Raw genomic sequence first — 24,329 nt, 5'->3', positions numbered from 1 at the left:
AACTAACACACCCTTTGCTTTCTTGGTTATCCAGTCAGACTGGCTCAGCAATTCTTTTCTTCTATATCAAAACTTGCTTCCATCTCTATTCCTTCATCAGACTCTACATTCAAAAATCTTTCTGCTAAGCACACATAGCTGTGAGACTTTCCTGTCAAACTTTCATCTTTCCCAGCAGTTGCCAGTGGAGATTTGTGCTCACTGGTGAAAGCTCTGAGCTCTGCTCCCCAGAGAAGTGCTGCTCCTTGTCACAGCGTGCTGTGCTGTGCTGTGTGGCCAAGCCTGGCAAAGCAACTCCTGCTGAGCTGGAGGTGAAGGGCAGGCAGGCACTGCTGGGATGCTCCTGGCATTAATGGATCTCATCAGTGCCCATTTGGGAATGCAGCAGTTCAGTAGCTCCATGCCATGCTGTGTCACACATGTGCTCATCCTTTCTCAGATCCATGCTGCCTCGATGCAGGCTGGAGGAGATGGATGTTTGCTGTTGTTAAACCATGAACAACACTAAATAAATCTCTGAATAAATGGCTGGAGAGTAGCAAAAGGTGGGCAGAGGTTGGCTCACAGTAAGAGCTCCTGCACAGAGGAAGGTGTGCAGCCAGAAGGTGCCAGCTATTAAAACTTGAATTCCCAAAGCAGAGCTCTGCCAGGAGCTTGCTTGGGTGTACAGCAAGGAGATAAAAAACTTGAATTGATGAGTGATTTGTGACAGAAGAATGGCTGATGGTGACAGGCTGCAGGAGGTCTGGCATGATGCACAAGGGATTGATTAGGAGTTGGGATGTTGCATTTCTGGCACGTGGGGTGCACGAGCTGCTCTTCCTGCAAACACAGAGCTGTGCCTGAAATCAGGCTGGGACCCACACAGACACACACACACACACAGAGGCACATCCTCACTGTGCAAAACAAAAAAATGCTCAAACCCAAACCCCGGCCACAAGGCTGGGCAGCCAGATCTGGCTCTCATCCACACCAATTGTCACTAATCCTCTACAGCAGCTTTGTCTTGCTGAGTCGTGGGCTAAGCACAAATTCAGTTACATGGACCACCCTCTTCCAGTGCTTCAGCTGATTTCCCTGGCCCTCTGATTTAGCATCATAGAAGTGCCTTCAGGATTCCTTTCAAACCCATTCTCCATAGTCTGGTTTAATGTGGAAACAATACAATAAATAAAGATAATAAAAACCCAACACAAAACAAAACAACACCCCAAAAATCAGCTTTCAGTGCTATTCCCCAGACAAGATTATTTATTATATGTATTGGTCAAAGTTTTGAGGGATCAACAAATGAAGGAGGGGGTTGCTGCCTTCTCTGAGGAGAAAACACCCCAACAAGCAGTGTTTGAATAGGAAAACATCTATTCCAGGATGTGCAGCAAGCGTGGAAAATGTGAATCCAGGAGCAGCTTTATGAGGGGTGACTCAGACATTGGTCATCCCCAGAAGAGTGGTCAAAACAGTGAGGAAAGAGTGGCAGGAAAGCACCTGCATTGCAGAGCTGAGTGACTCATGGAGAGTCTCATCTCCAGCCTCGCAGATTTCTGTCCTGTCGTGCCAGTCCCATGCCCAGGAGCATCCCAAACCCATCCATCTGTCTTTCTCTACCAGCTGCCAGCCTGGGAGTTTGGGGTTCACACTCAGGAGCTTTTCCCTTCCTTCCCAGAGGTGAAATTTTGGGGAAGAGTGGTTGCCCTTCAATGCAGTTTTCATTCAGGTTGAAAAAATTATTTGGCCACAAAACTATTTGAAAATTCAGGTGGGTTTCACCCAACACCCCCTGCTAGCATGGTTAGGATTATGTTGATAATCCCAACTGTGCTAGCAGGATGGTTAATCAGGATTATGTGTAAAGGGACAGCTGATTCTGCCCTGAAAAAGGTGGATAACCAAAATAGTTCAAGAATGAATGGAAAAAGAGGGTTACAATTTTCCAAAAACCCAAGTATTGTCTTTTCTCCGGTTCCTCTGCTTTTCAATATTCCTCTTCAAAAGCTAGAAATGTGCCAGTGAAAGGAAAAGGCCTGATTCAGTTCAAAGACCATTCCCACACTTCTTTTAACCTTGAGCAACTTGCTCCTGAAACCACAGAACTTCCCAACCTTGCACTCACCTGACACCCCACACCTCACTCCCGACCAGGATGGGCTGGTTCCCACACCCTGCACTCCTTCCCTTCTGCTGGGCAGCTCCAATCCCACAGAGCCACAGCTCCAATGCATTCCTGTCTCACCAGAGTGACCTCCAGAGAGCACTGGAGTCAGATATTAGAGTTCTCCAAGAACTGCAGAAATGTTGCTTGGATGTTTTTCCTGCAACAGAAAGAACTGGGATCAGAAAGAATTGTATGAAAAACCAGAGAATCAGAGCTGGCATTTCTCCATCTGGCTTGCACAGCTCCATTTGGAATTTAAAAGCCCATTTATTTTGTATTAGGCAAACAGGGAACTGGTAGAAAGCAGCACTGGGTACCTACCACCTCTTACACCTGCACTGGTTGGGTTCCAAGGCAGCAGTGGACAGGAACAGGCACCTAATTCCCCAAGCTGCTGCTCAGCTCTTCTGCTTTGCACCACTTCCTGATTTCTTTGCTAGTCTTCAAGCAATTTTTCCCACCTCTCAAGATTCACACTCCTCCAAAAGCCTCAGTGGGGTGTGCAAAAGTTTGGGGCTCTGTTTGGAGCCAGTGCCCCAATTTTGGGGGGTTCTGTTATTGTGCCATCTTTACTGCCCTGTCACACCTGGCACTCAGCAGCAGCCTGGGCAGCAGCACCATGTGAACAAGCCTAACTCAGCACCAGCACCTTGCAAAGCCAGGCTAAGGCAGAATTCAAACCTGCAGGCTGGTATTTGTAGCAGCAGGGTTGGGTTTGTTGATTTTGTGAAGCTGTGACCCCTGCCAGAAACAGTGCAGGGGAGGCAATGGGGAAATGCAGCTGTGGGACTGCAAAGAGTCACATCAGGGGCCTCCTCTCTCTGATTTTTATTAAATTTACTTCTAATTTTTTTCCTTATTTATTTTTTTGCAAAGTCTGAGCCTCTTGAAATAAGTGGAAAATTTTCCAGGGAACGCAACAGCCTTTGGATGCAGTTTTCAGGGTGTGTGAACCCAGCACCACCACAGTGAGAGATGCAATGGGATTTTGGGAGCTCCTCTGTCCCCTGCAGGGCACTACAGCTGATCTGGCTCTCCAGGTAAGGCAGGTTTTTGTCACAGCTGAATTGAAGAAGGTGCAGGTGATTGCAAAGGTGTCACATTGATCACAGCCTGTATCAGCTTTTGAGGTGGTGTGATTGAAAGAAAACACTGAAGTACTTGTTTTCACTTTTGGTCATTATTTATGTCTTTCATGCACACATTCCTTGGATCAATCCAGTGAAATCTCACTGTGGGAGCAGTGATGGAGAGCAGGAGCAGCTGGCAGAGGAAGGAGGAGCTCCCAGCCTGGATGACCCTCACATGTTGGTTAGAGCAGGAGCTTCCTGATTGGACTGTTTGCCCTGCTGACCTGCTTAATTAATTGACTCATTATCAGCAACTCCCCCAGGAGCCATCAAACATCACCCATGAGAATATTTTCCCTTGATATCCATCCCACAGAGAAATAAAATCTACTTATTTTTCATATTTCTCTGGCATATCATTTTCCTGCTGAGTAACAGACACAGCTGGATGTTTCCATGGAAGGATAAGAGCTGAATTTGCAAATATTACAGCATGTTTTCACTAAACAATTGGTTTTTTTAAAAAGGGAAATATTTTCTATAGGCTTAGTTCCATGTAAGAGTGGCTCCTCCTAAGGGGGATAGGCCTGGCTGGATATCACCCCTGCTCACAGGGAGAGCAGCAATGCTCAGGTCTACAAAGGCCACATCATCCCAGAACTCCTGAGATGTGTCCAAGAGTGAGTTCCAAGGTAGAGGAAAGGCTCAGGCCACCCAAAACCCAAATATTTTCAAGGTCCAGTGACCAAGGAGATGAAGAGGAAAGTAAAATATGTGGGCCAGCGTGAGCCTGGGTTGAAACATTTTGTTTTGAACTCATGGAAGGAGAACTGAAAAATATGAGCAAAATCAAAACATATTACAGAATATGTTGCTTGTAGTTTAAAAACAAAAATAATGTAGTATCAGTGGAAAATTCTTACAGTTTTACCAGCATAGTTTATGTTTGATGGAGGCAAATTCTTCAAGCAGCTTTCAAGCTGACCATGGAATCACAGAATAAACTGAGGTGGGAGGGACCCAGAAGAATCATCCAGTCCAGCCCCTGTCCCTGCACAGCACCATCCCCCAGAGTCACCCCCTGTGCCCCAGAGCATTGTCCCAACACCCCTGAGCTCTGCCAGGCTGGTGCTGTGACCGCTGCCCTGGGGAGCCTGGTCAGTGCCCAGCCACCCTCTGGGGGAAGAACCTTCTCCTGATATCCAACACAAACCTCCCCTGACACAGCTTCAGGCCATTCCCTCAGGCCCTGACTGCAGCAGTGTGGATCCTTCCAGAAGGAGGAGGGCTGAGCCAAAGCACTTGGAGGCCACCTCTGAGCTGAGCACAGGTGCATGCAGAGGACTTGTCATCATCACGTAGTCATTTTTAGCTGCAGTCATTTATAGCTGTAAACTCACTTTATCTTGCAGCAGCATCAGACAGATCTGTACACCATAAATGGAGTCATCCCAGCAAGACATCCCCCTTCACTTGCTGTTGATGATTCATGTGGCTTTTACCAAAGCAAAGAAGCCCTCTTCATCTAAGCTAGCTCAAATAAAGCCAGTGATGAGCTTTTAATGGTTTATGAACTTCTATGAAAGTTGTGTCCCAAATTCAAGCCCAGCAGACTGTTCCCAAGCACTAACAGCACCTGAGCTGCCAAGAAACAGCACAGAAACAGTGTGGAAACAGGCATGAGGCCAGCTGAGTCTGGTTGGAAAGCAAAAGACCTGACTTTAGAGAAAATGGGAGGAGTGGCTGGCACTTGCTTTGTTCTGGACTGCCAAGCCATCACAGTAAACCTTTCACACTTCTGTTTCTCTCCATCTCTTTTGAACCCCATCATTTGCCCAAGAAAGTGCCATTAAAACTCTGCCACTCAAAATGAGTTGTTTGACCACCCTCTCTTGACAAAATTCAATTTAGCAAAACGTGTTGATTGGCAAATTCTTTGCTTATAATTTCTGCTCAGGTGAGTGGCTGAGCCAAGGGCAGGGCTGACCCGGCTGCAGCAGGAGTGGATTTGCATCATTAACTCCTTCTCTGTTACCATGAAGCATTTGCTGAAGGATTTTTTGCACAATTGTGAGTTGGGTGGCAGCCATGGGAAGAGTTTTGTCCAAAACAGGAGGAAAAGGTGATTGTTCAGTGATGGGGCTGAGGATCAGCCCTTGAGTGTCCTTGCAGCCTTCAAAGATGTGGTGGCATTCCTGGCAGTGCTGTTTGCAGAGCAGTGAAGGTGTCCCAGCATTTACTGCAGGTGCTTCTCTTTTATAAATGTCACATCATGCCACTGAAACCCCAACCACCAATATTTTGTTCTGCTGGGCTAAATTAATCCTCTAATTACTTTTGTAAAAACACCTCTGGAAATTTGCACCTGTTACAACACAAATCACCAGTTCTTCCCAAGCAGGCTCCTCCAAGGGAGCTGCTGTGGGATTCCTGCCTGTTCCCATGCAAGGAGCAGGCAGCATCAAACACACCTGAGGGTTCAGTCATTCCTTGGTGAAGTGGATGCTCTGTAGTGGTGGCCAGAATGACCACAGACATATTTTAGCCTGTCTTTCAGCACTGTGAAATTCATTTAGCCTTTCAATAAGGATGTTTTGCACTTCTGATGTACAATGAGATAATTTGCAAAGAGTTCTAGAAAGATACAAAGTAGAGAAAGTCATCAATGGATTATCCCATGATATTTTTGAATTAATTTTTCCATAAAGGACTCATGAAGTAAATTTAGAGCTCAGTCAGTGCTTCCATGCTGGGAAATAGAAAAGACAGAATTAAAGATGGAAAATGCTACTTTGAAATTCGTGATGAAGATGAGGGATGAACCCAGAGCATCCTTTTCCCTGAACAGACATCTGCATTATGAATCCCAAGCAAGACAATTCTTCAGCTGCTCAGCAGGACCAGGCAGAGTGTGGGGCCCTGATGCCAGTTGGGATTCTAATGGCTGAACAGCTAAGGGACTTGAGTTCCACTTCCAAAATGAGAATTTCCCCTTCTACCCAGGAGATGGCACTAAGGCATTCAGGTAGAAAGCATCACTTCAGCCTTACTAAAAACCTGCTTTTTCTGAAGCTGGAAATTGGGGAGAAAAGCTGCAAATTTTACATTCACTGAGTGGTGCTTCTTGTGATGGGACCAACTGAGTGTCCTGAGAGGGAAAACGTTTCTGACTGACCTTCTCATGGCTCCAGGGAGTTCTCCCCAGACCAGAGCAGCCTCCATCCAGGGATGTTCCTCTGTTTTGGACACAGGGAAGCACCAAATACTCTCAAGAAATATGCCTCAACCATAGCAGTAATGTGGCAACAGGATCCTGGAAAACATCTCCTAATCTCCACCAGCCACTTCCTGACCCATGCCCAGCTTGTTTCTCTGTGTTGTTTCAGGGGTTTTCTCTTGGATTTTGTTACTTCTGTGAAACCTGATTGCATCCCTTTTGGAACCCTGCTGAGCTCATGGCTGGTGTCATCTTGGAGAAATGAAGAGACATGGCTGGAGAAAAAGGACTGGAAATGGATGGTGTTCAGGTAAAGCCAGTATTATCTAGAGTTTCTCACCTGTTTTTGAGCCCAGTGCTCTTCAGGGTTAACCCTGTGTCACTCACATGAACAGGATCCTGCTCTGAAAAGCCTTGGATGGAATTTGAAAATAAAAATTGAAAACCTGATTCTGTGTCTGCTCCCTTCTGCCATCTGGATATATTTGCACACAGCCTGAATGTCCCCTGCATGCAGCAGTGACTCCTGGGGAGGTGTGAGAGCCTTTTGGTGTGTTTGAACTGCCTTGGGACCATCACAGTTCCCATTCCCAGGGAGCTGGGGTGGGGGAAAAGCACTTCCAGCAATCACTGCCATGACACACAGACCTGTATTTGGAAGAGGCAGTGAGGGCTGGAGAAACAAGGGTTTGAAAGAAAATTTTGGGAAGAGGAATGGCAGGAGATGAGGATGCAACAGGCTGGATCCTTTGTGGGGCCTGAACTTTCAAAAGCTGCATCTCTAAGCCTGGTCTCCAAATCTGGGAAGCACCTGAGCCAGGATGCTGCCAGAAAAACCAGGAAGGACATTTATCACCAACAACAGCAGCTTCCTTCCTTCTCCCTGGCACCCCTTTAGCAAACCCAGCATCCATCTGCCTGATTGAATATCCTCATCAGTGCTCCTGACAGCACAAACCCAAGGCTCTCATCCAGCCATTTTTTTCCACTGTGGTTGTGATTAAAATTTAGCAATATGCTTTTTCCTAGTGATATTACCTTGAGTATGTGCTCTGAGAACTTTATCTAGACACAGCCCCCATCAGTGCAGCAAAACAGCAGAGAAGAGTGGAAATCAGTTTGAGGAGCTCAGTTCCAGCATGGGGAGACAGGAAAAGGATGCTTTTTTAATAAGAGAAAGTTATCAGTAAGGCCACAGGGTAAATTTTAAGTGGTGTAAAAGCACACATTTCCCTTAAGAACATCTCAATTCTCTTGGTCTCATTTTCCTCAAAGAAGTCAAACTCTGTCTCCTCTCTGATCTAAGCAAGTATTTCCCCCTGTTTTTTAAGTTAAAGGTAGTTTCATTGTTTCTGTCTTCCAAAATTGCCACCAGTCCACTACACTCAGCTGCAGTGGGAATCCCAAATGCTGCATGAGCTGTGGTCAGCACTGCCCCTCACCAGAGCAGCTTTGAGAAACACTGGCCCATTCTACTTCTCTGTATCTTCTGCTTGGAGCTTGGCCCTGCCAGACCTCATTCTGCTAAATCCTATAGGTTTAGGTGATGAACTCCTTGGGGCAGGGACCACTGTGCTGCTGTGTCTACACAAGTCCTGTCACCAACAGGTTGATTTCACTGTAAAATAAGCTATTTGTTCTCATTATTTTTGGCATTTTGGCTGTTTATCTTGTTTATCCCTCAATACTGCAAGGATGCCCTTTAAAAATAATAACTTTTAGGTGTCAGGGAGAGGTTTCTCTACACCACCTACTCTGGGATAATTTTGGCATCAGTTTGGAAGACCCATTCAGGTCGCTAAAGGCACAGCCGGGCTGTCAGCTCTTTCCAGCTCTGGGTTCAGCAGCTCTCCATTGCCATCTTCAGGCTGGGAGCAGCCTTGAGCCTTCCAGAAACAAAAATCCCGACCGGACACGGCAAACTCAATTCCTGTTTGCCCAGCATTAGGTGAAATTGATGGTAAAAAACTGGAATAATTTGTTAATGTAAAGGAGGGGAAGGAGCTCTGCAAGGCTGGTACTCAGCTGCCCTGAATAACACGGGATATTTCCCTCCCTGTAAGTGGACAAGGTTTTAGAGAGTAAATTAACACCAACAGTGCTGTTTAACACACTTCTTGCTGAGAGTCAAAGTTTTATCATCCAGTTTTCTTTAAAGTATATAAATTGAAACTGCCAGGGTGATTTTAGCTCTGTAGCCTCCATTGTCCCCTCAAAAAAAACATTTCCTGACAATGATAAAAGCTGAGGTTCATGGGAGATTTTAATCATAACTTGCACTTAAAGAAGTCTTTGCCAAACATTTCACATCTGACAGACACGGTGGTGGGGTTGGTAGTGACGAGGTTTCCAAGGCTTTCAGGGTCTCTGATGAGCAGTTTCACACAGGCAGCTTGGAGGGCCAAAGAGCTGTAATCAACATAGGTACACATCCTAAAAGAACAACACAGGTAACGCATCCTAAAAGAAATCAGAAAAATGTGCAATCATGTAAGGGTCCTGGTCCAACAGGGCCAGCCCAGAAGAGGCTCCTCAGAGCCAGCACTGTCACCCAGTGAACATCTCCATGCCACTCCCCCACCTCTCCAGTCTCCAGACAGTGTCTGACCACCCTCAGGGTGAAAAACATTCTCCTGATTAGATCTGGTTGGAAAATCACTTTCTAGGAGCCCAGGAAATCATAGAATGGTTTTGGTTGGAAGGGTCCTTTGAAGGTCATCTCTCACCCAACCCTCCTGCACTGAGCTGGGACACAAATGCTGCTGCTCAGAACATTCCAGCAGCCCAACCCTCAGCTCTCATGGTAGCTTGTACCAGATCCCAGGACTGTTTATACTTTTCCCCGCTGCCTCAGCCCCTGAAATCCCAGCCCTGAGGGCCAAAATGGATGATGCTGGTGCTCACCACAGCCACCTTGGCAGCACTCAGTTGCCAGCCAGTTTCCATCGCGGCGTCCATCGCGCATCCTTCCCGAAGGGCAGCCACTGGGCAGAGATGGGAGAGGACCAGTCCAGCCTCTTCAGGAAGATGCTGTAGCTGTCTCCATACTCAGTCACCCAGCGGCTCCTGCAGAGGACATGGAGAAGGGCATGAGCAGAGCACCTCCACCCCGTGCTTCGTGCACTGGGACAAGGGACCTGCCTCCCCTCCTGCCTCCCCCCACCAACAGGTCTGGGGATAGTTGGTTTCACTGTAAAATAAGTTGTTTGTTCTCATTGTTTTTGACATTTTAGCTGTTTATCTTGCTTATCCCTCAATACTGCAAGGACATCCTTTAAGAGGAATAACTTTCAGGTGTCAGGGAGAGGTTTCTCTACACCACCTACTCTGGGATAATTTTGGCATCAGTTTAGAAGACCCATTCAGGTCTTCGGCCACCCAGCCAGGAATCCATGTGGAGCAAACAAAAGCCCATTCAGGTGGGATGGGGGAGAGGGGGAACTGCCTGTGTCCATCAGGAACAGGGCAGATGCTGCAACACACATGGCTGTCACCAGGATCCATCTCCCACCTGGACCAACCATTACACAGGCACAGTCTCCAGCCCACATACAACTCCAGAATCACAGATTAAAATCTGCAGCGCAGAGCTGAAATATATGTGTGTTTGGGGAAGGTGGGGGGCATGAGGCAGCGGGGAGGAATTGCCTTTCCAGTGAGAAATGAGAGCTGAGGAGCAGTTTATGCCTGTTTGGTTCATAGTGTGCAGATGAGTCACGTTGCAAACAGCTCCTGCCCCGTTTGATTTGAGAGAGCCCTTTCCCAGGGAAAGCCTGGGCATGGAAATGATGAGACATGCCTCCTGCCCGGGCCCCATGGGGATCTTTCCACAGGGATAAGGCTGTCACAGGAGTTGTCTCCCCACTCTTATGAACCCCACGGCAAAACTTTTCAAGAAAAGGCTGATCAGGCTTTGGGAGTGGATTTGTCCCCAAGGGAATTTCCTTGGGCTCATTGCATAACGTGGACAAGGAGAAATTTGCTTGAGAAACACCTTCCAATGCCAAGCAGCTCCAAAACCTCCCTGACCTACTCCTAGCCTGTCCCCCAGCCCCAGCAGCCACCCTCTCCTCCCATCCCACCTCTCCCTTACTCATTGAAGCGGAAATCCTCAGGGAAAATGGGAGAAGGCCTTATCTCCTCTGTGTACAGGCCAGCATGGATTCCTCTCCGGGGCTCAAAATCCTGCTTGTAGATACTTTTCCAATCAAGGTCAGAGCAGTCTAGTGAAAGAGAGTTCAAATAATTTAAAGACTTTTTTATTTGGATCTCTGTCTCCTGTGTTGCACAGTCTGAGTGTTCCCCCTTCCCCTGAGCTCCACTGGCTGTTTGTGCTTCCAGCTCTCCTGTTGGAATTACCACAATGAAGGGATTAACCAAGGGAAAATGGAGGAATTTCTTCCCTGGTGTAGATAAGGTCATCTAGATGAGATTATCCAGCCCTTATTTTCTATAGCTGTGTGAGGGAAGCCACACAAGGCAGACCTGGAAATGACATCTTGTGATCTTCCTGTCTGGATATTGACTTGGCACCTGGTATAAATTTTCCCATACTATTTTCTTTTTCATCCTGCTACTGATCAGGGACTAAACAAGAGATTCATGGCTCACTTAACCCTTAACTGAGGACCATCACATCTGCAGTAATATCTTCCCCAAAAATCCCTATGGGAGCTGGTTTGAAGAGGCACCATCTCTCTCCCACCAGAGTCTCCAGACATGTCTCATCTGTGTGTGAGCAGCTCAGTGTGTGTCCTTCTGATTGAGCAGATCTAAGTGGGGATAAACATGCAGGGAGGACACACAAAGAGGAGCCACTCATTGTAGAGAGATTTTCTGGGTATTTTAAAAATGACACATTCCTATAGTGAGTAATCAGTAGAGTATTTTTGTAGTTTTCACTGAGGCTGAGGTCACAGGTGTCTCACACGTGCATGGCCATGTCAGACTGTTAATGCAACCCAGCAGCAGCTCCTGTCTTATGACAGTATTTCCAGGGAGACCACACTGAGCTGTGGTCCATGGGATGGGCTGTCTGGAAATTGGCATGAAAGAAACACCATTTACAATGCTCCAACATCTTCTAGAAGATAACTGTTTTTCTCTGCCCTGCTTTCTCCCCACCAATGGGCAGATGGTCACAGAGGATCTGTGAACCCTTCCTGTGTCACTCATTTTCCCTTCACCCTCCTCAGCCTCTTCTGGAATTATATTAAAAAGCATAAAACCAGGCTGAAGGCCACCAGTTATTCACATGGGGCAGTTTCCACAGCCCTCCATCCACTGACCTTGCAATAAAATACACGAGCTCCGGTTCTTGGTTTTGTATTTATCAGCATTGGACAGCACCTCCTTGTACAAATCCTGGGCAAACTGCTGGTAGGTGATCGTGTTTGAGGGTGGTGGCTCCCTCGGCTCCAACACCCCTGAGAGACGGGAGGAGAAGAAGGTGAATTAGTCAGGAATCACCATCAATTACTCACCCAAATCCTACCCTTTGGATAGGGTAAGTTGGAGTCTCAGCTGGCAAAAATCAGAGGAGACCCAGTCCCTTCAGCAGAGCTCTGCTGAGGTGCATCAATTTTAGTGGTTCGTGACTCCAGTAGGGGAAGGATTTATGTTGGAGCAGAGCAAGGGGAAGGAGCCCATTGCCTCCACATTGCTAAAAGGAGACCCTCTGCAGCAGGTCTGTGTGAGAGAGGGAGAAAAACTGCACTGCTGGGATACACAGGGGAGAGCAGGAAGGGAAGAGCCCACAGGAGTTTTGTCATTAGCATAACACACCTTCAGATGGGCTTGGCAAGGAGATCTCTGCAGCCCTCGGGGGTAAGTGGAGTCCATATGGAGACACATCTGTCTGAGCTGCTTGACCAGACTCTCCTTCTGTTGAGTGGAGAGAAAAAACCCACCAGGGCTCACTTCACCTCATTGTCAGGGTGAATTTAAGCTACAGGAGATGGCTGTGTCTTTGCTCCCCTCTGATCATGAAAGGATCCAGACATCCAGGCATCCCACACTGGGAGAGATCAGCTCAGGGAACAGAGAGGACATCCCTGGCCATGTCTCCTGTTTCCTTCTGGAGCACTGCTGAGCAATGACACCCTCTTGCCTCTCAAGCAGGAACTCAGAGAAAAATCTTTGCTTTGGGATGGCTGAGCAGGTCAGAATGATGCTTGGTGACCATTCCTTTTGTTTTCCTGACTTCCATGACTATTTTAATCCATGCAAGCAAGCTGTTCAACGGTGTGCCTGGGGGCTGGCTTCCAGCACATTTGCTGTCAGACAGGTACCCTTAGCAGAAGGGTTTTTGAACCACCCAAACCCCTCACACCCAACCAGAGCCCTTTTCCCTCCCTGCACTTCTGTAATGTGGTTGACTGCCTCTCCCTCTATCCCAGCAGAGCTGTGAAGATACATCCCTGGCTAGAAGTTGCTCTTCATGCACCAAGATGTTTCTAAAACCCCAGCTCCTTACACCCATGCTTTGGGCTGGCCTGGGAGCTGCATATTCCTGGTGAGAGGGAGCTGTGCCCATGTGTGAACCCTCTCCAGCTCAGCCCAGCACCATCAGGATGCTGCCATCCATCCCTGTGTGTCCAGCCAGCAGAGAGCAGGGGCTGGGGGGCTGGCAGAGGCCCAGCTCAGGCAGCTGGACACAGCCTGTTCACCAGCAGGGCCAGCATCAGGGCTCACCCTCAGTTTCATCTGCTGGAGCAGGAGGTGGAAGGGGCGAGAGGCAGCTCAGGTCGTGCACGGGCTCGGCAAGAATCTCCAGTTTCCCTGCCCATCTTGGGGACAGGTCAGAGGGCTGGCACTCTGGCAGGTAGCACTTGGGCAGGTCTCCCAGAGGAGGGTATGAAGGCGCCTGCAGAAAGAAGTCCTGTGTGAATGGAGAGGGAAGAACTGGGGAGGGCAGCTGCCAAAGCCTGGGCTCGGGTGGGGTCAGCATCCCTGGGGATTCAGGGGCCACAGAGCAGCTCTGGGGCTCTCACTGGAGTACAGGAACCAGCACAGCTTCCTCTGTCTGCCCATCTTACAGCCTGGGACTCTGCTGGGCCCTGGCTGGGCAGTGGGAGGGAGGGAGGGAACCCTATCAAAAGCAGGAATGGCTCCAGGGTTCGTGTCAGGGAAAGGCTAAAGAGGATCCTGGAGTGGCTGCTGCCTCCAGCCTCTCCAGCTGCACACTGCAGCTCCAGATGCTTCTTAGGGGCTCAGAAAGGGATTCACCTCCTGTGAGCAACTCCAGGCTGCTGGGCCAGCAAGGACCATCCTCACAGGGTTTGTGTATTGTTGTTTTGGGTCTCTGTGGGTTTCTGTTTGTCCCTTAAACTCCAAGGTTGCCAGGGCAATCCCCTAATGTTTTTCCTTTGCCAGGCTGACAGGTGGAGGCTGCAGAGCTACAGGAACTACCTGTGTCTGGGGGCTTCCCCCACTGAGGATGGCCAGAGCTTCTCCTGAGGTATCTCCAGAGGGACAAGAGCCTCCAGGAGACCCTGGTGGGGATGGCTCACCAGGCAATGCTTTCTTCCTTAAGCCAAGGAGTTCCCCTTCCCCTTGGGAGTAGGTTAGTGCCCAAAATTTCACAGATAAAAGCATCACAGTTGTTTTACCCTCTTAAAAAGGAATAAATCTTATCAGGGCCAAGAGGGAAACTTGGGCCTCCCGACTACCTCATCATCACACTACCCAGTGGGACAGCTCTCTTTGGCAGGTCTTGGGGATTAATAAGGAACCAAAGGGAGCTGCAACCCAAGAGAATCAGACACAGCTTCCTTCCTTCTTATCTCCCAAGCTACACCAGCACCTCCACAGGAAGTGTGCAGCCTTCCAAAAACAAAATTTAAATGAAATAAATAAAGGAAAATGAAAAAATAAAAAAAAGAAACGGAGATGCACAGCTTGGGAACTGCATTCCAGCAGGCAGGGGTTAAACCCTGCCGTGCGAGAGGGAGAGGGAGAGGGAGAGGGAGAGGGAGAGGGAGAGGGAGAGGGAGAGGGCTCCCCAGGCTGCTGCCCGGGCAGGGATGGCAGCGGTGCCCCTCTGCCCCAGTGGGCACACTCACACAATGATTTCTCTGTTGTTGTCCCCACCTTTTCCTGCCCAGCCTCCACTTTTTTTCCCCTCTCTGGTGAGCGTACGAGCCCCAAGCAGTCCAGCAGCCGAACATGCCCCCCACCACCTCTCCGCAGTGGCCCAGAGCAAACCGCAGCTGTCCCCACCGGGCTGCCACAAGCAATTAAACCAGGGCAGGCGGAGCGAGGCAAATCAGATTAAATAGCTCAGGGGGTCGCTCGCACTGCCAGGAGATTAGGGAAAAAAAAAAAAGAAAGAAAAAAAAAAAGAAGAAGAAAAAGCCAGCTTCTCCACAGAAGTCCTCTCAAGCCCGTGTCAGGGCAAGGAGCCATCTCCATCCCAAAGGCAATTCCCCTCCTCAAGGCTCTCAGGGATGGGTTCCCAGCAGCCCCACAGGGAACAGGCGCGGCCCAAGGCTCCGGCACCGGCTCAGCCAGCGCTCGTTAGTGCCCTGACTTAATGAGTGTAATTAGCATCACTCCCCACCAACAGCTTTACCGGAGGGTGCCAGGGGGATTTCCCGCAGGAGGGACGGGGGCACAAGCCGAGAGCATCTGGGCGTGATGGGAGCTGCTGGTGGGTGACAGCCTGGGGATCACAGCCCTGGGGATCACAGCCCTGGGGTCACAGCGGTGGGGTCACAGCGGTGGGGTCACAGCCCTGGGGACTGCAGCCACCCCTGCCACCCTTTGGCACCATGCCCGTCCCCAGCTGGGCTGGGAGGGGAGCTGGCAGCCTGGGCTGGGCATCCAGGGCAGGGGAAGGAGCACGGTACCGGTACGTGTGCCTGGATGGGCGAGTGATAATCGTCGTGCCAGCAGAAGTCCTTGCGATAGATGCTCTTGTACTTGTCCAGGGCGGGAGGCAGCTGGGAGGGAGAGGAGCAAACACAAGGCAGCACTAAGCCTCGGGGGGAACCTTCAAACCCAAAATGGTCCTCACAGCTTAGGAGAGGATGAGCTGCTCTTCTGGGCCACCTGGGGCCAGCCCAACAGGGTGATTCCTTGCTCTGTTGAGCCCCAAGCAGGGTGGCTGGGAAGGTCCTACACACTTTTGGCAATGGTTTGTGGGGCTCTTCTTGTCCCAGGGTTTCCCTTTCAACAAACACCTTCCTCCTGCCTTCCCCAAACCTCCTCTGAGTGCCCAAATGGCCCCAGGCAGAGCACTAACACACAGCTGCTGAAATTCTTTGATCAGCTGCTGAGGTCCAGCAGCACTCAGGTTAAATCAGCACATGCTTCCATCTTCCATCTCAGGAACATTTGCTGTGTGCTTGTCACATATTTAAAGAGCTGGCTAATGTCAATATTCAGTCTGCAAAGCCATTGGGGAATCTGTGGAGGAAAACTCTGCCAGGGGATATAAAGTCAGTGACACCTGCACTACCACCAGAAATCCTTGCAGTGCAGATTTAGGGAGACAGGGGGAGGATTTTAGGGAGAGAGCACTGTCTGTGTGTTTTGTCCCTCAGCATGCACTGCTGGAGCCAGGAAAGCTACTGAGATGAGCCTTCAGGCTGGCTCCAGAGCTGTTTCTGTGCTGAAGCATTAAACACGATAACTCATCCATGATAACTCCTCAATGATAACTCATCAATGACAACTCATCGATGCAAGGCAAGGGCTGGGGGAGCTGAGCTCTGACTGCAGTGTCACTGTGATCTCCACTGTTACACAAACACATCCACCACACAGGGGTGGCTTGGCCAGCCCTGGCAGGAGCTGCCACGTCCCTGTGACCAGTGTCCCTGTGGGGACACTGCAGCAGCACACAGCACCTTAGGGAGGGCTTTGTGTGCCTTGCCACCAGCCACCCACCTTGGGCAAGGATATATTTTATATTCTCAGTCCTTCTTTTCTAACATTTCACTCTTTTCCCCCTCTGGGTTTCCCAGATCAGTGTGTGCCTTTGGCCAGGATGCAGAATTCCATTGTCACCGATTCCTGTTATCTTCCCAGATGAGCAGACCCAGCCAAACCCACTACTGAAACACCAGGGAGGATGAGAGTCCTGTGGTACTTCACCTTCCATGCCTTTGCATCTTTTATCATCTCCATGGTGAACCGGGAACCTGGTCCAGAGAAATCACTCAGTTAAAAACCAGCAGACCAGGTCTTCTCCTCCATCCCACCTCAAGGCATAAGGGAACTGGAGACCTGGAGCTGGCTACTGGCAGGAGGAAGGGGATTCAGATGGGGCTGAAATACTCAAATTGGCAGAGTCTGACTGATTTCAGCCAACCTCAGCAAAGCAAAATATACCCAACCAGGATGTAAGGAGATGGACACCTCAGGGGATGCAGTCTGTTGGAACTCAGAAGGGAGGAGATGGAGGCATCCCAGCACCAGCAACCCCAAAATCACCCAGAGGGGGAACAGGTGTGACCCCTACTGCAGCAGGAACATCAGCGATGGGATCCAGCAATGCCTGTGTAGTGACTTTGTTTCCAGGGTCAAGGGAAAACTCCATTGTGACACACTGAACTTCAGAACCCTGGAGGCCTCGGTGGAGGAAGAGGAGCCTGAGGGGGTTGGTGTTGTTTCTTGGAGGAAAAGGCACCCAACAATCATGCTGGGGAGCTGTTATCACTTTTCCAGCTGCAGCCAGCCAGGCTGGGGACACGTGGCCAGGAGAGGGACAAAGCCTGCCCTTTGTGAGCTCTTGAAGCCTCCCCCCCAAATCCCGCTGAAGAGGTGAGCAAAAGGTGGGGAAACTGAGGAGAAAAGGACATTACTTTGTGAGTGTGCTGAGCAGAAGGAAAGCATCCTTACCTCCCTGCATGGAAGGATGGGGAACACTCAGAATTAGGGCAGGCAGGGATCTCCACTTGGGCTCAGAGGGTGGCTGAGGACACCTCAACTGAACTGAACACACTTCAGATGCTGCCATTCTCTTCCTCTGCTGAGGCAGCAGGGGATGTTCAAAGGGAGTCCTGTGCCCCATGAATAGAGAGGAACACCCCACCAGATACACAGAGCAGTATTTAGTCCTTAAAAAACACCAAGCCTTGACCTGGTTTGGATGCATTTCACCAAAAGATTAATCTTGCCTAATTTTGGCTGTACACAATGAGGACAACTCCCTCTGAGCTGACCCTTCCTGGCTCATTTAGGACAGTTCATGTGACCAATGCAGGTACCTAGCTGGGGCTGAAATAATCCAGAAATCCAAGTTTCATGCGCTGAATCTCACCCGAGTCCAATTTCTGTCACTGCACGTGAGCCTGGTGCAGCCATTGGCTCAGAAATGAGATTCTCTGCCACTGCAGTGATGCAAGTAGTGGTGAAGGCTGGTGATGAGGCAGGAAGATGAGCTCTCAGCTCCAGGAGGAGAGCCAGTCACAGACCTGTGCTCACAGGCACCGTTGGAATGAGCTGAATTCCACGAGTTACTTCTCTCTGCACACTTTTACAGTGAGCCCAAGGATGCTCTGGCAAGGGCTGTGTGCTGCTGACAGCTCTGCACTGCTGTCAGGAAAGAGGAGAAGCCCTTTGTCCTCACTGCATTTTATGCAAATTTATATTAGAATAGATAACGTAACAAGGAAAGAAACTATTTCCAGAAATGTGAAACTCTCATGTTCTCCTGTGCTTATATTAAAGGGATTACACTCCATTTCCTTCTTAATACAGCTAATGCTCTATGGGAAGCCCTCAGGCCAGGGATTAAAGCACTTATTCAATTAATTAGGAACAAACTTCTGCCTTAAAGTCAAACACACAAATATCAGTAAGCCCTTGAGAGTGTCTTCTTTCCAGGGCAGAGAAAATGGATTCTATTTCTGATGTAAATTGAAACCAAGCCTGTAATCTAGAATTAGCTGGAATAATAAAAAATTAAGAAGAATCACTTTTAAAATATTAATACAGCAGAGTAAAAAAAGGACAGTCCCATCATCTTGAACTCAGCATTGGAACCCCCATAATGGGGAGCAAAATCAGGCCCTACAAGCATAAAGTAAACGAGATGCAGCTTTAGGATGTAACACTGGTAACCAGCTCCAAGCCCAGGCACAACAGTGTTTGGGAATATTTGAAGTTAGGGGTGAAATCCTGGCCCTGGTAAACACAAAAAAGGAAAATGCTTATTCAGTAGGATCCGAATTTAACCTAAGGTGTCTGATTCATTACTGAGATAGGAGACAATTTCCAAAACCTGGCTCCAAATCCTAATCTTCCTTGATGATGGCTTGATCCTTCCATCTTCTCCCAGGCACAGCTCACATGAAATTAAAAGGCATTTTGCCAGAATGGTTTATGCAGGAGCAGCCCCCTACTGCTGTTCAGTTTCCCATTGCTTCCTCCCAAATATCAAAAGATGGGGCTGATAGCTGCCAGCATAACCCCAATTAGAAGTGGAGAGGAACCAAACTTGCAGCTCCTCTGCCTCCAGGAGAACTTATTTGCCTCCTCTTTGCTAATGCAGATATGGAGAAAGCTGTGCCCTGCATGGCTGCTCTCTGTGTAGCTGTCTGCACATCCCTGAGACAGAAGGTAGTGCTGAAGACCCAACAAACACCTGCAGGAGGAAATTACTCTTAAATAATTGGTTTATTTTCACAATACTCCAGGGAGACAATGGCTCAGATTCCCAGAGTCAGGAGCTTAAACCATTCACCTGAATAGCAGTGCCCTTCTTTCTCAAGGCAATGGCAACTCCAAACATCCAGGAAGGTATTCAGAGGGTGCTGGTGCTGTTGGCCTCTCCACATTTACACATCAGGACCAGAAAGTCAAAGGCAGACATTCATGTGTTAGAGTAGCACCTTGGGAGAATTTGCCAGTGGGCCCAAATGTGTGGTAGCTGAGCTCAGATCCCTTAAAATCACATAGGAAGAGTTTAAACTGGAGTCAAGGACCTCAACTATAATGTAAAAGAATGAGATTTGTGCACCTGGCATGTGCAGATCCCTCCTGGCATCCTGCTGGTCATTCCCCCTGTACTCAGAGGTACCTCTGGAAAGTCAATCTTGTAGTCTCAGTAAGACTGCAGTTGCGTACAGGACGTGATGCAGAGATAAATTTCACCTCAGTTTGGCCCTAATTTACCATTTTTGCTGTCTTTTCCACCTGTGAAGCTCAAGAGTTCTCTCTAGGTTTGTACTGCCCTTGTGCCAGGCGCTGCTCTGGGCACTGGCAGGATCTGGGGGAACCAACTCAGCTATTAACACCTCCATGCACAAAAACATGGCCAAGGAGGACAGACCTCCCTGTCAGCCCAGCCCCTGACAAGTGCTCCTTGGGCCAGGAATAAGATTCATTGCCCCCATGAGGATGTTGAAAGAGGGAAGTGATGGGTAAGCAGGACCCCCAGCGTGTGGAAGAGGCAGGGTTTAATCTGGGAATCTCCACTGAGGTTATCACCACCGGGAGACAAGGTGCAAAGAGGAGACTCTTCTTCCAGGGAGGAGTGTTGACAGCCCATTCTGTCAGCAGGAGGTCAGCCACCCATTTGGGTGTAAAAACATGAACTTTTGTGGCAGTGCAGCAGTCCAGCATGGCCACATTTCACATCTTTAAAGTTAAATTGATTAGTTATTTAGGAGTTATTTATTTCATCCTTCTCTCCTGCTTTCTTGATAAATTGGTGGGGCATTTATGACTTCTTGTGAGCAGAAACAAGCAGCATTCTTCAGCCTAAATCTGAGGCCCCTGTTCCTCTCCTCCAGCCACCTAAAGCACTTAGAGGACTGAGCCTTCAAAGCCAAACTCCCTGTTCCACAGACACTCCTCTGTGCAGAAGACAAGGGCAGCTGGTGAACTCAGTGGTGGTGCTCCAAATCTTTGGGCAATTCTGCTGTAACCTGCAGAATCAATTGTTTGTCCCTGATAATCCCTCAAAAACCATCCATCAGCAGAGGATGGCTGAAATCTCATCACTGCCTATGAGATGTGTCCTGTGATATAAATCATGGCATATTGATGCACCTGTGTAAGGCAAATACATATGGGCATTGTCAGAGAGCCTAAATCTGCTCCCTAATGCCGTTGTTTAAACAGCCCTTTAACCACATCACTTTTCTCCTCGTTAGGTTAAGTTGCTGGAGGTGAAAAAGTCCTTCCAAAATGGTTTTCACTCACTCACTCAGGCCAAAGTAAACATGCCTCTGGGACCATTATGTGTATCAGGTATCCAGGCTTTGTTAAGAGCTTGCCTGTTAGGTAAATTCTGCTTCTCTTTCTCCTTGGAAAAAGCAGGTTAAAATTAGAGACAGGCTCATAGGAGTAAAGCAGAGCAGCTTTGCAGAGAAATGGGAAAAACAGAAAAAATTCAGAGCAGAGCACACAAGTGACCCAAGTCTGGGAGTCTCTTGATCTAATGCAATTCTGGTTACAACACGACATTGACTTGACTTGTGCCTGTCACTTGTGATCACATTCATCTCCTGAGATGAACATTTTATTTTCTCTGTGCTGGACATTTTCACCAGCAGTCAGCAGAGCCTCCCTATGGAGCTAAGAGCCCAGGGTAACAAGCCTTTGCTAACAAGACATAAAGAGGAAATGTGCACCTTGAGCACACCATGAAAATCTTCCAGCTGCATGCCCACAGGCCTGGAGGAGCTCCTGGGCTTTCCCTGAGTGTCACCTCGCATTACAACCACATCTGCCTCTTAAAGGCAAGGCTGGCAGGACAATGACCACTCTGAATCTGCTCATCCAGACCCCATCCACACCCACCTGCAGTGAAAAGGAGCCTTTCCATGGACTGCTCCAAGGCTTGGGCTGGCTGTGCCACTGGGAGATTCCCACTGCAGCCATTAGAGCTGTCCAGCTGATCCAAACTTGTCGGGGAGAATAAAGGAACCACCTGCTTCCAGTGACAGGAAAAGAAAAGTGAGATCAAACAGAAGCAGGAGGAGAGAATTTAAGCAATGCAAGAGGTGGCTGCATGTCATTTCAGAAGTCACCTTTTGTCTTTGATCTGTGCTTAGGAAGCGGGCAGCTCCAGGATCAGATGGCCAGTGGAGAAGTGTGCCACCAAAGCCACCCCACCCTGAGGTCTCAAGTGTTTGCTTTCCCCAGGGATCCTCCTTCTACTTCCTTGTAAATCATCTGCCCTAAGATTTCCTTTAGAAAGACCAAATAATACACATTAGGGAGCAGGGCTTGTGTCCTCCCCTAACACCAGGATCATTCCCTTTGATGAATTTGAGCCTTCTCTTTTAAAACTGTATTGCACATGCACAGGTAGGTTCCCTAGAGATCAGGGCCTTTGTATAAAAGCTGCTGTGCAAATAAAAAAAGCCCTGTCCCTGAAAATCTTACAGTCTAAACACATGAGACACATGAAGACTTTGACTGGAAGGATTTTAAAGACGAAGCACTTTGAGACAAAGAAAGCTACACATCACACAGAAAATCTGTGGCAAAACTGTGGATAAATGCCACTTTGCTGAATCCTCACTTCTGCTCTTAACAGCTCCTTGGAGCACTGCCTGGCTTTTGCTAACAAAGCATTTGTTTTAGCAGCACACTTTGGGGAAATAAAACCCTGTGCCATTTTCATGTGGCAAGAACATGCAGCATCTTTCTGAAGGCCAAGATTCATATCAGGTGTGAGCGCAGATATTCACCAACCCTGGGCATGCAACAAAAGAAACCCTCTGCATTTAGCTTGTTGATGCCTTCAGTGAGTATTGACAAGTGGAAAAATCACGGGGAAGAGAGAGCCTGGTCTCAGGTTACCCCATAAATTGGCTAAGGCTGCAGAGGGGATTACAGTCCCAGAGCCACCCTAAGCACGGAGATGTCATTAGGGCAAAATCAAAGGTAACCATGGGGCTTGGCAGGGAACTGTCAACAGCCACGGGAAAGAGCCAGCCTGGGAAGGAGCTCCACGTCAGGATGAAATTCAGTCACCTTTATTTTCATTTCAGGTGAGGGGTCAAGCAGAAAAGCTATCCCCAGCGGCCTTTATTTACAGTTTTCAAGGGAGTGGCTGATGGAGCATTTAGAAGAAGAAGGATGAACCTACTCTCCCTCACTCAGGGAGACCAGCCTGATGACAGACAGGGGATGCTGTAATGGCACAGGAGCTGGGAAGGAGCCTTTTATGAATGAAATGGCCGTGGTGCTAATGAAAAACTCCCAGTGTCTCAAATGGAGCCAGGACTTCATCTGTAATATTTGCAGGGAGCCCAAGGAAATTACTGTCCCACCAGGACACTCTCTGTAGGCAGGAGCTCACTCCCAGGACTGGTAACAACACAGAGCCCCATAAGCAGATTTCAAGGCATTTTTTTCAACATTTTTCTTTTACATTTTTATCTCCATGCTCCTTAGGCAACCAACCTGAATTTCTAGAAAACCACTATATTATATTTTTTTTTTTTCCCATCTAGACAGGTTTAAAATTTGCTATAAAATCCTTGCAAGGTTTTTGTATTTCTCTGGATCTCTTGCTGTTGAATGGATAGAGAAGCTATAAATGCCTTTGTGTTGTCAAGTCAGAGTAGCTACATCCATGCTGGAAAAAATGCCAGGGACTGTTCTGTGTTCTGAGCTCACATCCACACAGCCCAGCCAGCACTCCCAGTAACAGACTGGTCTCATGGAAACTGCCACTGGAGAAGTTTATAGCCTCTGAGCCATGCCTGGGGATGGGAGAGTGCTGTAAATCCCAAAACCTGCCTGGTCCCTGCTAATAACTGGTGCTGCTCAGGTCACTGCCTGGGCCCAAGGCACAGTGCTGCTCAATGCAGCAGTGGAAATGCAGCCACTGAGTCTGTTCTGGGCATCCAGGGCTCTCCTGTGCTGCTACCAGGTAAATGGAAGATCACTTGCAAGGGAGTTTTAAGTCCTCACAGCTTCCAGCTGACCAGCACGGGCAGGAGGGGGTGGTGGCATCACACAAAAACCCCACAAGGCACAGCTCCAACTCCTCCATGGACTGTGGGTGCAGCCAGGCCTCCTGCCATTCTCAGAAATCCCCACCCAGACAATGAAACAGACAACAAAGGGCAAAATCCCTCCTTTTCCATCAGGCACTGGAAACCTTCCTTCACCCTCCCTCCTCTTTAAAGACCTAAACCCAACCAGCAGCCAGTTTTGCAAGGGTTAACCAGCATGAAATGAATGTGGAGAGACAGTCCAGGACTGTAATCACTTATTATTTTCAGGTAATATGCTTTATCTCTGGCTAATCTCCTCATCTGGAGAAACACTCAGTGCAGACAAGAGTCACTGAGGTTATCTCTGGTGCTGGGGCTCCACGGGCTGCTGGCTGCCATGGACCCAGGAGAGGCCAAGGAGAGGACTTCAATTATGGCCTGAACTATGCTCTGCTAGCTGAAAGGCCATTGTTTAATCTACTAGAAATCATCTATTTTAGCAGATAAAGGGATTACTTGGGTTTTCTTTCCCCCAAGAACAGCATGTTATTCCAACTACTAATGGAACATTCGGTATTTAATTAAAGAAAAAGCACGGGGAGAAGCAACACAGGCATCAACATCACTTCTGGGGAAATTCAAATTGATTGTCACCCTTTGATGCTGCTCAATCACCTCTATCTCACTCACCCTTCCTACAACCCAGATTAAATCATCTGGTTCTCTCCATCCTGAGCAATTTTTTTTTTTTTCCCTAAGGGATCCCATCCAAAACTTTGGGACTGTATGATGTGAATTCACCTCTCTGCAGGAACCTCCTGGCTTGTAAAGAGCCAGGTTACACTCTCCTTGTCAAGGGGAGAGTGTGGAAATTGGTTTTGCCTCTTCCACACACTTGGTGTTGGTTGCTGTCTGTCAGGGCTCTGTCTGCCTGGCCCATTAGAGTGACCTGGGGACACAGGTCCCACGTCTGGAAA

The 24,329-nt window shown here is 48.6% G+C and overlaps 1 protein-coding gene across 1 annotated transcript; it reads right to left on the bottom strand.

Annotated features, from left to right (window-relative positions):
* Positions 1-8,690: 8,690 nt before the first annotated feature.
* LOC132327009 (uncharacterized) lies at positions 8,691-16,576 on the bottom strand. The gene is made up of 8 exons (XM_059845679.1): positions 16,539-16,576; positions 15,295-15,496; positions 13,139-13,310; positions 12,230-12,328; positions 11,734-11,871; positions 10,539-10,668; positions 9,350-9,511; positions 8,691-8,905 (listed from the first exon to the last, which is right to left on the bottom strand). The coding sequence occupies exons 1-7, from the start codon at positions 16,574-16,576 to the stop codon at positions 9,370-9,372; spliced, it is 921 nt and encodes a 306-aa protein (XP_059701662.1). The 3' UTR covers positions 8,691-8,905; positions 9,350-9,369.
* Positions 16,577-24,329: the final 7,753 nt, after the last annotated feature.

The sequence above is a fragment of the Haemorhous mexicanus genome, chromosome 4 (genome assembly GCF_027477595.1).
Source record: "Haemorhous mexicanus isolate bHaeMex1 chromosome 4, bHaeMex1.pri, whole genome shotgun sequence".
Lineage (NCBI taxonomy): Eukaryota > Metazoa > Chordata > Aves > Passeriformes > Fringillidae > Haemorhous > Haemorhous mexicanus.
Note: the sequence above shows the minus strand (reverse complement) of the source record. Positions and strands in the feature narration are given on the sequence as shown.

Excerpts from the sequence above, each read along its gene's own strand:
- LOC132327009 (XM_059845679.1), bottom strand. The coding sequence starts at position 16,576 with ATGGAGATGATAAAAGATGCAAAGGCATGGAAGGTGAA. Across the intron at positions 13,311-15,294 it reads CCATCCAGGCACACGTACCG|GCGCCTTCATACCCTCCTCT; the intron begins GTACCGTGCTCC and ends TTCTTTCTGCAG. Across the intron at positions 11,872-12,229 it reads CTTGCCAAGCCCATCTGAAG|GGGTGTTGGAGCCGAGGGAG; the intron begins GTGTGTTATGCT and ends CCCGTCTCTCAG.